Raw genomic sequence first — 18167 nt, 5'->3', positions numbered from 1 at the left:
AGAGCAGACACCAACTGCCCTACAACTGCTCCCATAACCTGCAGATCCACCAGAGTGTCGGGGGCCCACATGATGCAAAGCTTAGGAAGATGGGATTTTCAATGGACACGCAGCTTTTAAAGTTGTGTGAGATAGGTTGCATTCAGAGTAAGGAAGGGTTGAAAGGCAGGAAGGGCATTTTCCTCTTAGCAGTGAAAGGAGCTTCCTGACAGCTCTCCTTGCTTGCTTTCTGCCTAGCTCACTGCTTTCTCTGCAAGTTCTGGGAGGACTATGTCCTGGGGTCCTGAAAAGGGCTGGGGGATATCAAGGCACCGATAAGGCACACAAGCTCTCTGGAGGAAAAGGGAGGCTCCTCTGCACTTCCCCTTCCTGCAGGTCCGTCCTGGTTTTTCATGATGTCATCCATTCATCATTGTGAGCTGACTGGCGGTCCCAGGGCTTGGCCAGCTGCCCAAGGCCAGCAGGGGAGAGAGAGATCCCAGGACAAATGTGCAGCAGGCCCCTGAGCATGTGTAGAAATGTCATCAGTTCCACATGGAAAGACTTGGAGGAAATCAAAGAATACAGTAAAAGTCACAAGATCCTATCCAACCTTCCCTTCCCTGAATGCCTGGGAAGAATTCAGGGGCCTCTTTCCTGTGGATCGAGAGCCGAACCCTGGAGTGGGCCTAGGTGTGGAGGAGGGACTGCTCTGCCAGGTGGTTCATTCTCCAGAATTCAACCTGTTTCCTAACTCCGTGGTGTTTGAAAGCAACTTCGTCCAGGTACTCTTGGGTGGCACAGAATAGCACTTTTTGATTCTTCTAAACCTGTTCCCAAGATATGACTGAGAGAGTCCACCCCTGAAACTGAGGCGGAGTGAGAATTGAGGCAAGGAGCTAGTGACCTGGAATACAAGGCCATCCCCATTGACCTGGGCTTTGCTGAGCCTCAGACAGGGCTTCTCCTGCAGATAGCTGTCACCCAGGGAGAAAGGTCAGGGGTCCTCTGCTCTGAGAGGAGAATTTGGTATTCTAATCCTCCAGTTTACTTCAGCCCCCAGGCTGTCACCTGAAGTAGATGAAAAAAGAGGCAGTGAAAAGAGACGCTTCTTGAGAACAAAAATGTGGATTGGAGAAAGAACAGCACCTGGGGACCCAGAGACAGCTGGGCTCAGATTCCAGTCTTCTGCCTTCTCCTTGGGAGGTGACTGTGCAAGTAACCTGTGCAGCCTGAATCTGGTCCCTTTATTGCAAAAGGTTTGAACTGACCTGAGGATGAAATGCTAATACAGCAAGCAAAGCACCTGGTCTAACAAGCACTCAGTGCATGTTTGTCTCCTTGCTTGGGCTCTCCTCTGGTTGGATGGAAGCAAGAATAAACATCACTTTGGAGTTAGAGAGGACCTTCCTGTTCAGTGAAGGTGCAGGAGATAACAGGGCCCCTCAGGAAGAAACAAGAGGATAAATTTTTCAGAGAAGGTCAGGAAACAGTCCAGGGAGGATTGGCAGAAATGACAGATGGCAGGGAACTCCTGGGCTGTAATTCTTGTGGGCAATTGTTAACAAAGGGTGGTTGAAATATTGTTTACATACTAGTAGTTGTTTAATCAATATAGTGGTTATCAACAAGAATTGATATTTGGCCCCAACTGCCAGGGAACATTTGACAATGTCTGGAGACATTTTTTGTTGTCGCCATTTGGCTGGTAGTGCTACTAGAACTAGTAGGTAGAGGTCAAGGATGCTACTAAGCATTCTCTAGTGTGCAGGGCAGTATCCTGCCCTCAACAAAGAATATCCAACCCAAAACATTAATTGTATCGAGGTTGAGAAACCCTGGGCTGAAACAGATGGCAGCTTTTGCCAAATGCTCAGGTTGTGCCTGGGGGCTCTGTTGCAGGTCAAAAGGGGCAGGAATTGGAGAGACATCTACAAAGCCTCCTACACCATGGCCCTGGGGGTGACCTCCTCAGTGCCCTGCCTGCCCCTCCCCAACATCCTACTCATGGCCAGTGTCAAATGGCACCAGGGGCAGAGCCAGACATGGAACAGACCATCCACAGCCCCCAACATCTTCCTGAAGAGGTGAGCAACGCAGATGAGAATGGAGGACAAGAGGGGTGAGGGGTGGATGCAAAGTGGAGGTTGCTTGACTACTAAACTCAAGGAGAAGATAGAGAAGTCATCAGCAGTGACACTGATTTTTTTAGACAACAGTATCCTAAGACAGGTGATACACTGGAAAGACAGAGGCCAAGTGGGACAAAGGGAGATGTCATGTGGACAGGAGTGAGGGGCCAGTCTACCTGCCCACTTTCTTTCTTGCTGCACGGACGCCACTCAATTCATAGGAAATCTCTCAGCATTGGGCCCAAGGGCAAGGAGGCAGTGAGGTCTGGCAGATGGAGCAGTGGTTGGGGAAAGGAGATTATTTTTAGTTCTTGGTATGCAACTAACTGGACTCAATTTTTAAAATCACAAGTTATTTACTGCTCCTCAGTTTTCTTCTTCCTTCCTTCCTTCCTTCCTTCCTTCCTTCCTTCCTTCCTTCCTCCCTCCGTCCCTCCCTCCCTCCCTCTCTCTCTCTCTTTCTCGCTTTCTCTCTTTCTCTCTGTCTCTCTTTCTTGAGAGTGAATCTCAAAAAAGACTGTCACCCAGGCTGGAGTGCAATGGTAGGATCTTGGCTCACCGCAACCTCTGCCTCCGAGGTTCAAGTGGTTCTCCTGCCTCAGCCTACCAAATAGCTGGGATTATAGGCACCTACCAGCACGCTGGGATAATTTTTGTATTTTTAATAGAGACAGGGTTTCACCATGTTGGCCAGGCTGGTCTTGAACTCCTGACCTCAGATGACCCACCTGCCTCAGCCTCCCAAAGTGCTGGGATTACAGGTGTGAGCCACCATGCCCTGCCAGTTTTTTTTTTTTAATCAGTAAAATAAATGGGACTAAGTCTCACTTAGAGCTGTAGCATATAGTGACATTATGCTTGTCCGGGATGAAGTAGCCTTTTCAAATCTTTGGGCCTCTTTAGATAATCTGTAGGATATCTCAAGAATCTCTAGAAATTCCCAAAAGTCCAGGAAAGCCCTTCATTTCTCCATGCTACCTCGGTGATACACCTCTCCATGATGTTCTTGGTGTACCTGTAGCAAGTACTGCCCAGTCCCAGCTGACTAATATTAGATCCATCGCCAGATCCTTGAACTTTAACTCCCTTGGGAAGACTAACTGTGGCATTAAACTCAATAAATGAACAAGCCAGACAGTGGGGCAAGCTCCTTTGGTACTTTCAAGAAAGAAATTTCAGCTGGGTGCGGTGGCTCACGCCTGTAATCCCAGCACTTTGGGAGGCAGAGACGGGTGGATCACCTAAGGTCAGGAGTTTGAGACCAGCCTGACCAACATGATGAAACTCCATCTCTACTAAAAATAAAAAATCAGACGGGCCTGGTGGCACATGACTGTAATCCCAGCTACTCAGAAGGCTGAGGCAGGAGAATCACTTGAACCCGGGAGGCAGAGGTTGCAGTGAGTCAAGATTGTGCCATTGCACTCCAGACTGGGCAACAAGAGCAAAACTCCATCTGAAAAAAAAAAAAGAAAAGAAAGAAAGAAATTGCAAAATCTTATGACTCCAGCCACCTTACCTCCTAGGCTGTCTCTCTCAAATAGGGTCTAGGGCACACGAGAATCATGGCAGGGTGGGTGGAAGTTACAATGCAAATTCCAGGGCCACACCCAATTCTTACTGAATCTGAATCTTTAGTGGTGTCTTCAGGTGTCTGCATTTTAAACAAACTCAGCCGGTGTATTTGGTCTCCCCAACATTTGAACAGCACTGTGCTAAAGCACCCTCTTTCCTACCTCCAAAAGCCTTAGTTCTAAAGAAGACCTTCCTCATTTTAATGAAGACAGGGTCAGATTGGATGCAATAGGGTTGTCAATGTGTGTCTTCCCTGGTGGCTTCAGGATTCTCCCATTGAAGTTTGTAGAGCTCCAGGTATGTGACCACCATCAACGCATCCTGCAGTTGAGGACAGTCACCGAGAAGATTTATTACCTAAAGCTCCACCCTGACCATCCTGAGACTGTCTTCCACTTCTGGATCCGACTGGTTCAAATTCTGCAAAAGGGGCTGTCCATCACCACCAAAGACCCCAGGATTCTTGTCACTCACTGCCTGGTACCCAGGAACTGCTGCAGCCCCTCAGGAGATTCAAAGGTAAGTAATCACCATTGCCAATCTCCAGCCAAGGCCAGAGCAGTGAGGTAGAGCTTAACCCAGCTGGTATGTGAGCACCCTATGAAGGTGACCTCAGCTCGAGGCCTTTTCTAAACAGCTTTATTGAATAGCATTTAGAACCATAAAATCCACTATGGGGGATTTTCTTATTTTATAATTGTTTTTTGTTTTTATATATATTTTATATAAACAATTTTATGTAAATTGTTTATTGTTTTCTAAAATCTACCATTGTGGATTTTACTGTGGATTATGTTGAAACCACAGTTTCAACACTTTCAGTAGATGTATAGAGTCATGTAACCATCACCACAATCCAGTTCCAGAACATTTCCATTACCCTAAAACATTCCCCTTCGCCCATTTGCAGTCATTCCCTGTTCCTACTCCCAACTCTAGGCAACCATTATCTGTTTTTAGTCTCTACACATTCATCTTTGGCCTTTCATATAAATGGAATCTTACAACATATAGTCTTTTGTGTCTGGCTTTTTTCACTTAGCATAACATTTTTCAGGTTCATCCATATTGTAGCATGGGGCCAACTCCAGGGCAGAGTCACAGAGTATTTGTAGTTTCTTTTTGTTTTGTTCTGCTTTTTTTTTTTTTTTTTTTTTGAGATGGAGTCTCACTCTGTCACCCTGACTGAAGTGCAGTGGCGCGATCTTGGCTCACTGCAACGTCTGCCTCCCAGGCTCAAGTGATTCTCCTGCCTCAGCCTCCCAACTAGCTGGCATTATAGGCGCGCACCACCACGCCTGGCCAATTATTGTATTTTTAGTAGAGATGGGGTTTTGCCATGTTAGCCAGGCTGGTCTGGAACTCCTGACCTCAGGTGATCCACCCACCTCGGCCCACCAAAGTGCTGGGATTACAGGCATGAGGCACTGTGCCCAGCATTGACCATTTTTCAATTGGGTTTTTTCTTCTCGTTGCATTGTAAGAATTCTTTGTATATTCTGGATACAAGTTGTTCATCAGATATATGATTTGATAATATTTTCTCTCAGTCTATGAATTGCCTTTCATTTTCTTAATGATGTTTTTGAGGGGCAAAACTTTAATTTTGATAAAGTGCAATTGTCAACTTTTTTCTTCTTTTTTTTTTGAGACAATCTCGCTCTGTTGCCCAGGCTGGAGTGCAATGGCACAATCTCGACTCATTGCAACCTCCACCTCCTGGGTTCAAGTGATTCTCCCACCTCAGCCTCCCAAGTAGCTGGGATTATAGGCATGTGCTACCACACTCAACTAATTTTTGTATTTTCTGGTAGAGACAGGGTTTCACCATGTTGGCCAGGCTGGTCTCAAACTCCTGACCTCAAATGATCCACCTGCCTCAGCCTCCCAAAGTGCTAGGATTACAGGCATGAAACTTTTTCTTTTATGGATCAGGTTTTCTATGCATATCTAAGAACTCTTTGTTCATTCCAAAGTCACAAAGATTTATCCTATGTTTTACTTTAGGAGTCTTATAGATTCAGCTCTTACATCTAGGTCTATGATCCATTTTGAGTTCATATTTATGTATGGAATGAGGTAATGATCTAAGTACTTTTTCTGTGTATGTGGATATGTAATTAGCCTAGCACCACTTGTTGAAAAGACTATTCCTTCCCACATTGAATTGTCTTAGCACCTTCGTTAAAAATCAACTTACTGTCAATATAAGGATTTATTTCTGAATTATCAGTTCCATTCTGTTGATTTATTTGTCTATTCTGTGTCAATATAACAATGTTTTGGTTAATGTATCTTTATATTAAGTTTGAAAATGGGTGATACAAGTCTTCCAATTTTGTTCTTTTTCAAGCTATGTTGGCTGTTCTAGATGTGTTGCATTTTAATGTAAATTTTAGAATCAGTTTGTTAATTTCACAAAAAAAACCTGTTAGAATTTTGATAAGCACATGTTGAATTTATACATCACTTTGGGGAGAAGTGCCATCTGATAATATTGAGTCTTCCAATATCTGAATATGGAATGTCTTTTCATTTATTCAATACTTTAGTTTCTCTTAGCAATGTTTTGTAGCTTTTGTTTTGTTTTTAATAGAGGTGAGGTCTCGCTGTGTTGCCTAGGTTGGTCTTGAACTCCTGGGCTCAAGCAATTCTCCTGCCTCAGCCTCCCAAAGTGCTGGGATTACAGGTGTGAGCCACATGCTCGGCCTATTTTGTAGTTTTTAGTAGACAAGTTCTGCAAGTTCTGCACTTATTTTATTAAATGTTTTCCTAAGTATTTTATTGTTGTTGATGCTGTTGTGAAGAGAACTGTTTGTGTTTTGTTAATTTCATTTTTGGGTCATTCATTGATAGTATTAGAAATATAATTGGTTTTTAAATATTAACTTCATTATACATTATAGCAGTTTTATGGATTCCTTGGGATTTTCTTTTTTTTTTTTTTTTTGAGACGGAGTCTTGCTCTGTTGCCCAGGCTGGAGTGCAGTGGCTGGATCTCAGCTCACTGCAAGCTCCGCCTCCGGGGTTTATGCCATTCTCCTGCCTCAGCCTCCCAAGTAGCTGGGACTACATGCGCCCGCCACCTCGCCCGGCTAGTTTTTTGTATTTTTTAGTAGAGACGGGGTTCACCGTGTTAGCCAGGATGGTCTCAATCTCCTGACCTCGTGATCCGCCTGTCTCGGCCTCCCAAAGTGCTGGGATTACAGGCTTGAGCCACCACGCCTGGCCGAGGGATTTTCTATCTACACACCACACACACACACACACACACACACTCACGTCATCTGCAATAAGGACAGTTTCACATCTTCATTTCCAATCTAGGTTTGTTTATTGCCCTATTGCACTAGCTAGAACCTCCAGTATACGTTTAATAGGAGAAACAAGGGCAGACATCCTTGTCTTATTCCTGATCTTAGGAAAAAAATTCAGTTTTTTGCTATTAAGTATGATGCTTATTATGAATATTTGTGGATGCCCTTAATCTGGTTGAGGAAGTTCCCTTTATTCCTAGTTTATTGAAAAGGTTTTCTTTCTTTTGTTTTCTTTCATCATGAATGGGTATTAGATTTTGTTAAATGATGTCTCTGCATCTATTAAGATGTTTATGTGGTTTGTCCTTTATTTTGTTAATATAGTATATTACATTAATTGATTTTTTAAAATATGAAACCAACTTTGTGTTCCTGCAATAAAATCTGCCTGGTCACAGTGTATATATTTCTTTTTCATATGTTACTAGATTCAGTTTGCTCACATTATGTTAAGGAATTTTGCATCTATGCTCATGAGAGATATTGGTCTGCAATTTTCTTGTGATATCTTTGTGATACCCAAGCTTTGGTATCAAGTTAATATTAGCCTCATTGAAGAAGTTGGAAAGTATTGCCTCCTCTATTTTCTGAAAGAATTCATGAAGCATTGCTATTACTTCTTCTTTAAATATTTGATAGAATTCACCAGTGAAGATACCTGGGCCTTTTTGCCCCAGAACATGATGAATATACGTCTGACTTCAGCTACAACAGAAACTCCATGAAGCCAGGGGGTTTTATTTGTCTTCTTTATGGCTATATCTCTAGTACCTGGCACCTAGTTGGCCTTCAATAAATATGGAATGAATGAGTGGCTATGGACATGGACAGCACGACTGGAACACTTTTGAGTATCACAAGCAGCAGGAAAGAAATTAATTTTGCCCTGATGTAAAAAGCAGCACATTATAGGATATATAGGATATATCTTAGAGAAATTAAATTTTAAAACACTAATTAGGCTGGGCGCGGTGGCTCACGCCTGTAATCCCAGCACTTTGGGAGGCCAAGGTGGGCAGATCACAAGGTCAGGAGATCAAACCAGCCTGGCCAACATGGTGAAACCCTGTCTCTACTAAAAATACAAAAATTAGCCAGGTGTGGTGGCAGACACCTGTAGTCCCAGCTACTTGGGAGGCTGAGGCAGGAGAATCGCTTGAACCCAGGAGGCAGAGGTCGCAGTGAGCCGAGATCACGCCACTGCACTCCAGCCTGGGCGTAAGAGTGAAACTCTGTCTCAAAAGAAAAATCCCACTAAGTTTCTATAACAAATATATGATTCCCCTACATTTAATTATAAAACCAAACAGCATAAACTTTATTAAAGCTTATATTAATAGGCTATTCATACATTATATTAAGGTATATTAATAGGAATAAGTATCTGCTAAGTTATGTTAAAAGTATGTAATAAAGATATTATTTATCCTTAAGGCACAAAAGGACATTTTTACCTATATAAGGAGTGTAAACCAAAAAATATGGCCTCAGAATTGCCTCTGTGAGCAGCTGGCGTGGCTACACTTTGGAAATTTTTGAGTTCTAACACTTTAGAGTCTGAACCATGATATTAGGAAAATGTGATGACCCCAAGGCCTTAACCACCTGGTTCTGCTTTTTTTCTTCATATAGTTAGTACAGAAGAAACTCCAAGCCTCCCAGCCCAGCGAGAGTCTCATTCAACTAATGGCCAAGGCGGAGAATGAAGCCCTCTCTCAAATTTTTGCCGACTTACACCAGCAGAACCAGTTGAGGTACATGACTTAAATCAGGCCAGCCTCTGACATTCCTTCCTGCAACCCAGATGGTCTGGGCTGTGAGAACCAGAAACCAAATATCTCGGTTAATGAGCACAGGGTTTTATGTGACCAGGCACGGTGGCTCACGCCTGTAATCCCGGCACTTTGGGAGGCCGAGGCAGGTGGATCGCTTGAGGTCAGGAATTCAAGACCAGTCTGGCCTTGATATACTGCCACTCACTATCCAGTCTTTTTTTTTTTTTTTCCTTTTTGAGACAGACTCTCACTCCGTCACCCAGGGTTCAAACGATTCTCCCGCCTCAGCCTCCCGAGTAGCTGTGACTACAGGCATGTGCCACCACGCCCCCAACTAATTTTTGTATTTTTAGTTCAGACGCAGTTTCACCATGTTGGCCAGGCTGGTCTCAAACTCCTGACCTCAGGTGAGCTGCCCACCTCGGCCTCCCAAAGTGCTGGGATTACAGGCATGAGCCACCGTGCCTAGTCACTGTTCAGTCTTTATCCTTGATTCAGGACAACCTTCCTCCAGCTCTCCTTGCTTTGTTCTCCTTCTCCACACAGCAAGCGTGGTGGGCTTGACTCCAGAGGAGGACTACTATAAAAAATGAAAAGAAACTCTCCAACAATGAGGATAAGTTAGGTATACAGGTGAAAAAGTAAAACCTAATTTCTTTTTTTTGTTGTTGTTCATTTGTATATTTGAGACAAGAGTCTCACTCTGTTGCCCAGGCTGGAGTGCAGTGGCACAGTCTCGGCTCACTGCAACCTCTGCCTCCTGGGTTGATGCGATTCTCCTGCCTCAGCCTCCCAAGTAGCTGGGATTACAGACGCACATCACCACACCCGGCTAATTATTGTATTTTTAGTAGAGACAGGGTTTCACCATGCTGGCCAGGCTGATCTCGAATTCCTGACCTCAAGTGATCCACCTGCCTCAGCCTCCCAAAGTGTCAGGACTACAAGTGTGAGCCACCATGTCCGGTCACGTAAAACCTTATTTCTAATCCAGTTTCTAGTCCTACAGGGAAATAACCAAAACCATAGTTCAAAACATTGTCAACTTATTGGATTTACTTACCTACTCACCCAAGGTCTCTGGTTGGACTTTGTGGAGCTTCTGTGGTCGTTTTCTTAATACAGAGTCTGTTCTGGAAAGCTCTATGCTACAGATCTGTCTTCTTCATGGCTGAGGCAATGCCGCTGTATGTACGGATGACTTAGCATTAAGTCTTGGTATAAAACTGGTTGGTTTAAAAGAAACATGAGCTGAGCGTACTTAGACCAGAGGGTACCACAGAATATTCAGTCCCAGATAAAGTGGGATCCAAAGTCCTAGTGCCTGTTACTTATGGTGTAATAGAAAGGGGAGGACAGAAATAAATTAGTAAATGTTACCAGGAGAGAAAAATTAGGTATTAGAGTGGAGAATTTTGTCACAACAGGAACCAGTTGGACCAGCAGTTCAGAGGCAGAACAAATTCTCTTTCTTTCTGAGCACTGGTAATAAACTGAAAACCAGTACAGCTCAGAGGAGGCAAGCACTTACAGCAGCGAAGAGCTCACATAGACGTGGGCCCAAGTCACTGCTCTGACTGCAGCCTTGAGCATATCGAAACTTGGGGGCTCAGATTTCAGATCTGTAATATGGAAATGAAAATAGTGCCAACCCCATCCAGATGTCAGGATCAAATGAGCTCATATGCATCAAGCACTTAGAATGCTCCTCAGCAGATTTAGAGGCAAATTGTAAGAAAGCTCTCAATAAGTATTAACTTGTATTATTAATTCTAACTTGGCTGGAGGTAGAAAACTATTAACACAAGAGAAAGACTGATCTATTTCCCAGTATAAAGAATATATCCTAAAGATTGTCACTCCATATATCATACAGAGCTCTGTAATGAAGGAACTGCTCGATGAGATGTTATATTGCTGAGCTAGAGGGCACTGGACTCTAATAGGGCAAGGTATTTTGAAACCACTTTTTGGCTGTCTCAAAATATCAAATCACTGATCCTTCCTTCCTTCCTTCCTTCCTTCCTTCCTTCCTTCCTTCCTTTTCTTTTCTTTCATGTATCTTCTTTATTTCTTCTTATTCTTCTTTCGTCTTTCTTTCTCGTTGTTTCTTCTCCTAGCTTCTCTCTTTCTTTCTCTTTCTTTTTTCTTTCTTCTTTCCTTTTCCTTCCTTCCCTTCATTCCCTTCCTTCCTTCCTTCCTTCCTTCCTTCCTTCCTTCCTTCCTTCCTTCCTTTCTTCCTTCTTTTTTGAGACAGAGTCTCACTCTGTCTCCCAGGCTGGAGTGCAATGGCACAGTCTCAGCTCACTGCAACCTCTGCCTCTCAGGTTCAAGTGATTCTTATGCCTTAACCTCCAGTGTATCTGGGGTTATAGGCACTCACTATCATGCCTGGCTAATTTTTGTATTTTTATTAGAGATGGGGTTTCTCCATGTTGGCCAGGCTGGTCTTGAACTCCTGGCCTCTTGTGATCCACTCACTTCAGCCTCCCAAAGTGCTGGTATTACGGGATTGAGCCACTGTGCCTGGCCAAATCACTGATTTTTAAATTACTATTTAAAGAACAGCTTCTGTTTATACCTCATGGGTCACACTCAGTCACATGACCTCACTCAGCTGCAAGGGAGGCTGGGAAATGCATTCCTCATTTTGCATAGCCATGTACACAACACAAAATTAGGTACTGTGCCCCCCAGGGAGAAGGCAAAAAGGGTCACTGGGGACCTACTGGCACTCTCTGGCACAGACAGCTTTTAATATTTCTAGAAGTTGAGAGGAGGCTAAGATCTGAAGGAGAAAATAGGCAATAGACAGCTAAAGAAAGGGTGAAGAAGGGCCAGGCAGATTAAGGGAATGGGCAGGTGCAAGGCTGAGGCTTCTGCAAAGAAAGAAGCTTGGTGGAAGGCCAGTGTGGAAGAGCGGGTAGTGGTGGAAGAGAATAAGTAGAAGAGGGCAGGGACTGAGCCAGGCAGGGCCTGGGAAGCCATGCGAAGAAATTTAGACTTCCAGTGTCATGGAAGCCTTAGCAGCATTTTAAACAGGGAAGTGACGTGATCCAATTTACATTTTGAAAAGGTCATGCTAGCTGTTGCCTGACAGTTAATTTGAAGGGAAGGAGAGATGTGGAAAAACGAGTTAGGGAGCTATGGCAACCTAGTCTGGGCAGATCAGAAGGATGTAAGAAACGAGGGGAGGAAGGGATTCGTTTTTGCTTCACTGCTATCTTGATAATTGCTTTGTACAGACATTTAGCACCTTCTCTTCAGTTTCCCAGAATGGAGTCCCTGAGTGATGATTTTTCTCTCATTTGGGCTGGTTCTAGTCTGGTTGCAATTATTACCAGTTTTTGCATACTGGCAACAACATGCAACTTAACAGCAAATAAAATAAATGGCTGAGATGCAGAACTGAACAGATGGCGTCACCCCCTCCTCCTCAGCAAAATCAGCAGCATGGGCTCTGCTCCCCACCTCCCACCCCATTCCACCTCCCCCTTCCTGGTTTTTTTTTCTGGAACTTTAATATGCGTCACACCCATCCAATATAGCCACAGCTGGCCTTTTTCATATTTATATCTGTCTCTAAAGCTTTGCATCAGGAACTTTTGAACAAGATCTGAAATACAAATTTAATGTTCTTTTCCTTTACTTTCAACTTTCATTTCCTTGATCCTGAAATGGCTCGAGTTTCAGGAGCAGCAAAAAGGTGGAGACCAACAAGAACAGCTCAGGTAAGGGAGGGCACAGGGTTCCATACCTCAAAGAGCTTTCTACTCTGGATATAAGAATAAGATCCCCTCCAGCCCCCATCCTGGTTGTCCTGGTGCTGTCAGTATTGACATTGTCTTTCCATGCCTCAGTTTGAATTCCTTTAGGCTCTCTGGCAACCACAATCAAGTTGGCACCAAGTCCCAACCAACTTCTTTCTTTGCAATTTATCTTCTATTCTTTACTTCATTTCTACACCCACAGACCCTACGCTAGCCCAGCCCTTCTCATCTCAAGCCTGCAGCACTCTTCCACAAGTTCATTTATCCATTTATTCATTCAAAACCATGCACTGAATACTGTGTAAGTCCCAATTACTGTGATGGGCTTTAGGGTCACCGTGTAGAAAGACCCCATGGTCCCTCAAGAAGTTTATAATTTGGTAGTGTCAGATGGGGAAATCCCCGAATTACAAAACGTCTCCTTCCAGGCAACATTCAAAGCTTATGCCTAGGGTGACAAAGAAGCACAAAGAAGGGGGTCCCTCATTCCTGCCAGGAAGCTGGCCTGGGAGGCATGGTTTCTGAACTGAGTCATAGACAATGAGTGCAAGTGAGCTGGCTGAACCAGATAAGGCAGGGCATTCCAGGAAGAAGAAACAGAGTCTGCATGAGGGAGCATGACACATTCTGGAAAAAGCAGCCAGTTCCCTATTTCCAGATTCTGTTCACCCCAAATCCACTCAGTTTGGCATGCATGGCCCTGCACAATCTTCCCCCATCTCACCTGCTCACTCACTGTTCCTCTAATAGCAGCCCTCTGCCTAATCATCTTCTCCAGCCCAAACCTTTTGCTCCAGCAAACCTTAGCCATCCCATGCCTCCTTCATCCTCCATCCACTTCCTTTCCCCGATGCTTCACTCTAAATCCTGCCTATCCTACTAAATCCTACCCTTCACACAACACCTTCCTGCCAGGCTAATCCTTCCTTGGTCATAACCTCTCTTTCATTATTCCCTACTTGTTTTATAGGTTTGAGGGATACTTCTTCAGTGAATACTAAATTGTTTTCATGCTTCTCAGTTATCCACAGCATGAAGCAGAGGGCTGAGAACACAATGGGAGGCAATAAATACCCATATACCATGCCACTAATAAATTATTCCTTCACGTTGGTTCAGTGGGCAGCCAGAATATCATAAGATATTTATAAATTTAGAGAAGACGGTAGGTCCCAGGGGAACTCTGCTAACTTTCGTCTAAATCAGGGATTACAAATGCATAGGTCTGCAGTGATATAAATGGGTAAAGGGGGCTGGGTGCAGTGGCTCACGCCTGTAATCCCAGCACTTTGGGAGGCCGAGGCGGGCAGATCATGACGTCAGGAGTTCGAGACCAGCCTAGAAACACATGGTGAAACCCATTCTACTAAAATACAAAAATTAGCTGGTATGGTGTGTTACCTGTAGTCCCAGCTACTCGGGGGTAGGCAGCGGGAATCTTGACCTGAAGTGGAGGGCGGGTAGTAAGCCAAGATCATGCCACTGCACACCAGCCTGGTGACAGAGTGAGACTCAGACTTAAAAAAAAAAAAATGGATAAAGGGCTGGGTGACATGGATGTAAGAAAAGGTTAACTTTTCTCTAAATTCTATTATAAGTAAAACAACTGCTGGCAGCTGACACTTGGTGCCAAAACTGAGAAGACAGCAGGGAGCGGTGGGGATATTGGCAATGAGAAAGTGAACGCTTCAATTAAGACTTCCATTAACTGTTGCCATGCTGGAATCCCGGCCAAATATTCTGGTTTTTCAAGAGAAGCCAAAAGATCTGGACATATGTGGGATACCACCTTCCTATAAAATATTAAAGCATAGTATTGGCTAACACTTAGTGGGCAAACAAAACATATCTGCAGACCACATTCAGCCTGGAGGCTGCCAGCTCACAGCCCCTGTTCTAAATGGTGAGCACAGCTGTGGCTGCCTCACATTTTGTCCAAGCCTAAGAATGTTTTCTCATGTTGTGCGACTAATGACATGATGGTGATTCATTTCTCTGCATTTAAACATACATTCAAACACACATATGTATAAACATACACACTCAAAACATACCCCATGGCATTAGGCTTGAAGAAAACAGACGTGAGGATTATTTCAAGCATTTCTGGGACTTGAGAAAACAGAATTTTAGGGTCACAGGGTATCTGGCATCATGGGGCCTACCACGCCCAAGATGTTCCTAGGCTGAAATTGAATTGAAATTAACCATCCCATGTGGCCTCCAGGCCCTCTTTTCTCATTGGGCGAGGTAGCATACTCTCTCAGTTTAAAGACTGTTATACCCCAGCCTCTTGGAACTTTTGGATAAATAAGAGAGACTTACAATTGGAAAAACCAGAGGCCCAACAGCACCTGTGTGGCTCACTCTTTGCACTCCCCACCAGCAGGTGGTGTGGCCTACTATTGCAGCACTTCCCAAAGTTTAATGTCCAAACATTCCCCCATAGATCTTGTTAAAAGGCAGATTCGAATTTCTTGGGTCTAGCGGGCTTGAGACTGCGATTCTAACATGCTCCCAGGTAATGCCCAAGGTGCTGGGCTGCGGGCCATCCTTTGAAAAGCCGGGGCCAAGTGGACCAAGAAAAGGCTCTGGCTTAAGGTCTTCTGAGGTTCAAGGCCATTGCTAGTTCAGCTAGATGAGTCTCCTGGGGAAATTCACTCAGTTAACCCATCTGAATCATATTAGGTCTCTCTTTTTACTGGTGCTGTCTTGTTCATGTGATATAGTGGTAAGAAAGTGGACTCTGGAGACAGGCTGCCCGGCTTGGAATTCTGACTCTGCCTCTCCTTGTGTGACCATTGGTAAATTACTCACCCTCTCTGTCCTTACAGAGGTGAGGATTAAAGGACCATGAATGCATGTAATTGTTTGGAATGGTGCCTGGCACATCATAAGCACCCCCCAAATGTCGACTGTAACCTGCGAGTGCTCTGTGAACCAGCATACAAACAAATGCATTTCTTTACTTGATCTAGGGAGAGATTCTTCCCGTGAAGACAGCATCCCTTGCACCCGTGACCTACGTTGGAGGGCTTCATTCACGTATGGAGAGTGGGAAAGAGAGAACCCCTCCGGCCTGCAGCCCCTGTCACTCCTCAGCACTCTGGCAGCCTCCACCGGGCCACAGCTGGCCCCACCAATAGGTACAGCAATGGGAGGAATCCCCTGCCATTGTGGGGCAGCCCTGGCATTCAGCTTCAGGGCTGGGTCAGGTCCTGGGGTCCTGAGGGTGATTCCAGAAAGCTGTGTGGTATGGTCGAGGGATGCTAGCCACAGAGACCTCAGCCCTCTTTTCCCAACTGGGCTGAGCAAAACCCTGATGTGTGGCACCTCCAGGGCCCCCAGAGTTCCCCCAGATGCTGTTGACGCTACAGCTGCTTTATCTTGCTGTGTGGGAGGTGTAAGGGGTCTCCTCTGCAGAGTTCCCACGTGGTCTTTCCTCTCTTTTCCTTTCCTGGAGCTCTTGAAGAGCCTTCTTACTGCTTGGGTTGGGGTGCAGAGAGTGAAAAGGAAGTAGGCTAAGGGGTCTGGGATGGGGTCAGACCTCCCTAAGGTCCCAGTCCTTCTCTCTCCATGCTCAAGGCCCATTTGTCTATCCACACATTCATTTAATAAACATTTGTGAAGTACTTCCTATGTGCCTCTGTCTGACCAGAGATAGATTTACTTAAAAGGGAGGGGTGATTTCTGTTTTCTAAAGTAAAATGTCATTAATAAACCACCAACTCTTTTTTTCTGAGACAGAGTCTCACTCTGTCACCCAGGCTGGAGTGCAATGGCATGATCTCAGCTCACTGCAAGCTCTGCCTCCCAGGTTCAAGTGATCCTCCTGCCTCAGTCTCCTGAGTAGCTGGAATTAAAGGCATGCACCACCACACCCAGCTAATTTTTGTACTTTTAGTAGAGACAGGGTTTCACCATGTTGGCCAGTCTTGTCTCGAACTCCCGACCTCAGGTGATCTGCTCGCCTTGACCTCCCAAAGTGCTAGGATTACAGGTGTGAGCCACTGGGCCCGGCCACCACCAACTCTTATAAGATACCTATTATAGATAGTTGACCATTTTTTTAAATTAGCATAAGTATCTATGTGCTCACAAAAGAGCTTTTTAGGTAATTTATATCCTATCAAACACTTTTCTCTCCTACACTCACAGGAAATTCTATTTGAGCCATCCTTCCACAATGGGGAGAATCTATGCAAGCCTCATCAATACCACTTTGCAGCATTCAGCTTCTGAGGGATTATCGGGATGGAGAGGAGGAGAAAACTGCAACTAAGGAAAAATAGTCACCTCACGGTGACAGCAAAGCCTTTCCAGCTGTACATAACCATGTCCTCACCACTGCACCTCGGCATATGCTACCTCCATGCCGCTGCCAGAGCTGGCCTAGCAAGATGTGCTCTCAGAATGGCTGGTTCGAGAGATGGGGGAAAGGAGTGAAAGGGAAGTAGGACCAGAGAAGTGGAAGAAAGCAAAATGGAGGTAACGAGAAAGGTGGCGGGAGAAAGTCAAAGCAGATGACAGACACAAAGAGAAGCAGTAACAAGAAAGAGAAGAGACTTGGCAGACGAGATAAGGAGGATAAGAGAAGGGACACACGCCTGAGAGATGCTCACCAAGCTTCTATTTATCTAATTTAAAACTTGAAAGTAAAGCCATAAACAAAAAAAAAAGAAATATGTTTTCTTCCCTGCTCAGACCATTCTGGACAAATGTGAACTGCCAGACACCTTCCATCTCCCCTTCTGTCGGTTTTTCTTGCTAGTTCCTCTCTCCTGATTAAAGCTTTATTCCTTGATTGTTGGTCTGTTCCCTAACTTGGACTTGCTAGCCCTATTGTTCTGAATAGAGGTGTGGGTTTGAGGTGCAGAAAGGTTCTTATGGGAGGTAGTAAGACAAGGTGTGTAAGGAATGGCGAATTTTTCTTTTGTGTTCAAATTCCCTAAGTTTGCTATTATCTCCGTGCCACAAACACTGGCTCAACTTCTTTTTTGTATAACACTCCCTTGAAATGTCGACATACCTTGTTGGTACTTTTTAAATTAGAGATTCCAGAGATAGGAGATATGGGCTCAATATACAGGTTAATCAGAGGTTTACCAATTACAGACGAAGGGAGTCATGAAGGAGTGTTTGTCAGATGGTCTATGGACTGGCCTCTTTGTTTAAAATGTGCAATAGTGTCAGGAGCAGTAGCTCATGCCTGTATTCCCAACACTTTGGGAGGCTGGCTGAGGCAGATGAACCACTTGAGCCCAGAAGTTTGATACCAGCCTGCGAAACATGGCAAAAACCCATCTCTGCCAAAAATACAAAAAAATTAGCTGGGAGTGGTGGCATGTGCCTGTGGTCCCAGCTACTAGGGAGGCTGAGATGGGAGTATTGCTTGAGCCCGGGAGGTCGAGCTGCAGTGAGCAATGAGGGTGCCACTGCCTTCAGCCTGGGTGACAGAGTGAGATCCTATCTCAAAAAAAGAAAAATTTCACATTTAATGAGAAACAGACTTTGAGTACTTCAGGAAAGCTGCCCATCCCCCAACTGGGGTGGGTATTTTGATTTGACTTAAGATATGCTAGCAGTGTCTTTTTCCTCACTGAAGTAGTTTTCAGGCTG

The 18167-nt window shown here is 44.6% G+C and overlaps 1 protein-coding gene across 3 annotated transcripts; it reads left to right on the top strand.

Moving 5' to 3' along the window:
- Nucleotides 1–418: 418 nt before the first annotated feature.
- On the top strand, nt 419–17350 carry FAM71F1 (family with sequence similarity 71 member F1). Of its 3 annotated transcripts, XR_749641.2 has the most exons (8): nt 419–764; nt 1882–2066; nt 3953–4205; nt 8636–8757; nt 10206–10509; nt 12472–12509; nt 15527–15694; nt 16707–17350. XR_749641.2 is itself a non-coding variant. In XM_010378739.2 (7 exons), the coding sequence occupies exons 1-7, from the start codon at nt 519–521 to the stop codon at nt 16718–16720; spliced, it is 1026 nt and encodes a 341-aa protein (XP_010377041.1). In that variant the 5' UTR covers nt 419–518; the 3' UTR covers nt 16721–17350. The 3 variants fall into 3 exon arrangements, 2 of the variants coding, with proteins under 2 accessions (XP_010377041.1, XP_010377040.1); XM_010378739.2 differs by lacking the exon at nt 10206–10509; XM_010378738.2 differs by lacking the exon at nt 10206–10509 and having other exon boundaries at nt 12466–12509.
- Nucleotides 17351–18167: the final 817 nt, after the last annotated feature.

The sequence above is a fragment of the Rhinopithecus roxellana genome, chromosome 6 (assembly GCF_007565055.1).
Source record: "Rhinopithecus roxellana isolate Shanxi Qingling chromosome 6, ASM756505v1, whole genome shotgun sequence".
NCBI lineage: Eukaryota > Metazoa > Chordata > Mammalia > Primates > Cercopithecidae > Rhinopithecus > Rhinopithecus roxellana.
This window is presented reverse-complemented; position numbering and strand designations above follow the sequence as displayed.